This window comes from Octopus bimaculoides, chromosome 2 (assembly GCF_001194135.2).
Source record: "Octopus bimaculoides isolate UCB-OBI-ISO-001 chromosome 2, ASM119413v2, whole genome shotgun sequence".
Lineage (NCBI taxonomy): Eukaryota > Metazoa > Mollusca > Cephalopoda > Octopoda > Octopodidae > Octopus > Octopus bimaculoides.
Window position 1 is genome coordinate 33,951,481 of NC_068982.1, and position 4,455 is coordinate 33,955,935.

At 32.7% G+C, this 4,455-nt stretch overlaps 1 protein-coding gene across 1 annotated transcript in view; it reads left to right on the forward strand.

Moving 5' to 3' along the window:
* LOC106879565 (myosin-IIIb) overlaps positions 1 to 4,455 on the forward strand; it is a 114,320-nt gene that overhangs the window by 37,218 nt on the left and 72,647 nt on the right. The window contains exon 3 of the mRNA XM_014929199.2: positions 1,118 to 1,248. Within this exon, the coding sequence (XP_014784685.1) occupies positions 1,118 to 1,248 (131 nt within the window). The remainder of the gene's footprint in view (positions 1 to 1,117; positions 1,249 to 4,455) is intronic.

The window sequence follows — 4,455 nt, forward strand, 5'->3', positions numbered from 1 at the left end:
TATATATATATATATATATATGTATATATATATGTATATATATTGATAGGAAGGACAAAAAAAGAAAGAAAGAGACCTCGATATTATGTAAATAGAGAAATTTATCTGTAAAAATATGTGACACTTATTCGGTAGCCATGATAAAACTCCGAGTTTCGGATGCTGCGGTGGGAGCCCACGCCAACATCTCATATATATATATATACATATACACATACACGCATGCACGTATGTATACTCACAAATATATGTGTATATATATGTTTATAGATATAATAAAAAGAATGAGCTTATTGCTGTCAAGTGTTTTAGTGGCTGCACTGTTGGAAGATAAAATGAATTGTGGTAGGAATTGAAAGCAGATCATAGAAGAATGTAAACATTGTAAGGAATTTAGTCGGGTATTCTACTATTTCTGCCAATAATCTAAGAGATGAATAATTACACTGATAACATTGTTACATATATAAATATACAGAGCAGTCATGTGCAAACTTTGGCCCATGGGACTTTTTAAAAGTCCCAAGGGTGCTAAGGAAAATTACCTTGAATTTTTTAGTAGCGTGGCCCACCTAGTGATGGGTTGTGTCTTATACAGCCTACCTCTTGCAAAAGGTTGCTCATGCTTGATATGTAAACTGATTAATTAAAGATCACTGTACATTTGTATAACGTTATGACCTTAGATGTTTAGGCTTAAATGCACCAGTACTGCTTCTTGAATGGTGGTAAGGTTATTGTAGTAGTAGTAATAAAAGTAATAATTGTTGTAATTATAGATAAACTGATATTGGTAGGGAAGATAGCAATACATGGTTTCATTCGAAGCAAGCTCAATATCTAAAAAGAATTCATAAAGATAGGAGAGAGTATATTTTGGTAGCTAAAGAACTGCTTTTGTAATTTGAGGGAATCTCTGAAAGAAACTCAAATAAATAATTGCCATTTTTTTCTTGTTTGCAATTTAAAAGACTATTTTGTTAAATAAGTTCAAAAAATTATTCAATCTTTAGTTTACTTTAAATTATATGAACATTGGGGTTAAATGATTGAAAACTTTGTCTTATTTCTTTTAGTATTTCTACAAGTTTAATGTTTTGTTTCATTTTATTTTAAGTTTGTCAAGAAGTATTGCTATGCCAAAAAGTCAGAAAATCCTCCACATATCTTTGCAATAGCTGATACTGCCTACCAGAATATGGTTGCAAACAACTTATGCTCATCTGACAACCAATGCATCCTTATAAGGTAGGTGTATATTTAAGATTAATTGTCTTTCATGTGGTTTCTGTAGACATAATCATACATTCATATTAACCAGAATCCATAAATTTACTGCTTAATTCTAATTTGACTGGGTAGGCCATCACTTTACCTCAGGTAACTTGGCCTCAATATTTCAATAACAATGAGTCAGTTTTTTTTATAAAGGAACTGCATCTGCTTACAGTTTGGAGTTGGACCATCCATGGTAATTGCCTACAACTAGGTGGAGTTGACTGTTGAAAGCAGAGTGTCAATAATCTGTCAAGTAACCATAGCTAGTGGAGGTGCAATGGCCCAGTGGTTAGGGCAGCAGACTCGCGGTCGTAGGATTGCGGTTTCGATTCCCAGACCAGGCATTGTGAGTGTTTATTGAGCGGAAATACCTAAAGCTCCACAATGTTCCGGCAGGGTGGTGGTGGTGAACCCTACTCTCCTCTCTCACCACAATTTTCTCTCCCTCTTTCTTGCTGTTTCTGTTGTGCCTGTAATTCAAAGGGTCAGCCTTGTCACACACTGTGTCACGCTGAATCTCCCCGAGTACTACGTTAAGGGTATACATGTCTGTGGAGTGCTCAGCCACTTGCACATTAATTTCACAAGCAGGCTGTTCTATTGATCAGATCAACTGGAACCCTCGTCGTTGTAACCGACGGAGTGCCATTAACCATTGCTAATATGCCTCATGATAAATTATCCTCTAATCTTTTAGCACTTAGATTATTTTGTAAAATGCAATGCTTATTTATTCATATTATTTTGTATTAATCAAAGGTGGTGAGCTGGCAGAATCGTTAGTATGCTGGGCAGTATTTTGTTTGCCACTACATTCTGAGTTCAAATTCTGCTGAGGTTAACTTTGCCTTTCATCCTTTTGGGGTCGATAAATTAAGTACCAGTGAAACACTGGGGTTGATATAATCAATTACTCTCCTGCCCCCTGATTTCAGGCCTTGTGTCTATAGTAGAAATGATTATTTTGTATTAATCATGTATTATATTGAAGCTTCAAGTACTGAATGATGTGACTGTTTATTTTTAGAATGACATTATAGGATAAGTATAAGGGGCCATATCTGGCCAGTTTGAACATAAAACAGTTAGAATATTTGATCTAGTTATGGGCAGTTTAAATGCTGATGAGTTAATGGAGTATGTGGTCCAGTTTTCAACCTCAATTAAGAAAGTTTCATTTAAGGTAGAACAACTTACCAATCCACCTCAAAGATTTTGAGTAAAAGCTTAAAAGGTGTTGTATTTAGACTATTATTTTAAATCAAATAGTATTAAACCATTGTTTATCACAAGGCTAAAATATTTCTATATCTAAATACAACAAGCAAGAGAGATAACTTCAATAAGATTGATTTATTGAAATGTTTGGAAAATATAGACAATGCAGATTGGAGTAGATCTGGTCTTTAAATTTTAATCACTTGATCTTATTGGATTTATTTCCCTTACTGATTTTCTTTAGATTTTAAACACCTCTACAGAGAATTTTTGCTTATTAATTGCATAGATAATCTCAGGTAATATAGACTCATCTGATAATATATAGTAGAATGTGCAAGCATTGCATAAAAATTGAGATATACTTCATACTGATTTCTTGTGTGTATGTAGAGAGTAAATCATTAAAGAGGTATAGTCATTTGAATATATTGTAATACCTAGTTTTAACACTGAAGTGAGAGAGTGAAACATTTGGCACTTTGTTGTGGTAATAAGTCAAACTATTTGTATAATTTTCAATATCAAATTTTAATGCCACTCTTGCCAAGATCTTCCAAATAAAAATTACTATTATCTTTCTGCTACGAAAATAATTTTGAGTGTATCAACAAATGCTAAAAGTGTTTCAATCTTGATAAGATATGTGACAACTTTTCATGTCTTGTGAAATTTTCTTGTCAATACAAAAACTAACACACTTTGCTGTGTGTATTTCTGCATTTGATATGTTTATTCATAAATGTGGTTTGAAAACACGTGATAAGTTCTTTCAGATAAGTGATATTACTGATGTTACACAATTGGAGACGGTATATGACATCAAATAGGTTTATTGTTTACATTAGAGTAGGTGTAAGGGAATGTCTATCCATGGTTAGTATTTGCAGTAATCATTTACATGTAAATAAGTTTTTGTGTGAATGTGTTGTGAGCCAAGTAATGATTCTATGACAAATTGTTAGTAAGCTTTCTGCTGCAATTTGTTGCTCTACTTTAAAAACTTGCTTTTTCTGTGAGAGAAAAACATTTATACCATATTCTTATGAAGTGGGCGTTTTAATCAAGGTTATTATTCAAAACATTCTTTTTCATCATCAACACACTGTAGAAAACAAGATATGTGAGGTGTCACTTTTAGCAAGTTGAGACATTTTAAAACCTCAACGTGTTTTAATTAAAGAATAATTAGCACATGTCTTTAACAACACATAGGATGTGCATAATAACAGTCAATCTACTTTATATCTTCAAGCATCTTTTCAGTTATACATATAAGTGATAGCATCTCTGTCAGTTGTCTTGTTAATTATTTCGTTCTTTGGCAGCATCAATTACTTTCTTGTCTTTAGCAATATTTATTTTTTCTTTTGTGATATCAAAATTCAGAAGAAATCAAAGAAAAGAGAAGAGAGTAAGAAGAGTGTCTGTCCTCAAATAAAGAAATTTTTGACACTGTAGTCTCCTATTACATTGAGGCTTTGGTAGGCAGCAGGTTTAAGGATCACATCTTCATTCCAAGACCTAACACCCACAAAAGAAAGCACCAGCTTATAGTGATTTGGTCTGCCCCTTTCTTCTCACTCAACACTCAATGTGGAGGTGTGTGGCTTAGTGGTTAGAGTGTTGGATTATAAGATTTTGGTTTTGATTCCTGGACTTGAACAAAAGACTGTATTCCTACCTTCTTTAGTAGAGAGATTATATGCCTTCCTGTGTCTCTGTAGTTTTATGAAGCATTTATATTAATGTAAACATATAAATAGAACTTCTTCCACACTGAAATTAATACAACATGAAAAAGGTTGTGAAATGGCTGTAATCCTAAGGATGTCACATGGTTAAATAAATATGTAGTCACCTCTCACACCTCATTTATACATACATGTATGTGTGTGTGTGTGTGTTTATATATATATATATATATATATATATATATATATATATATATATATATAT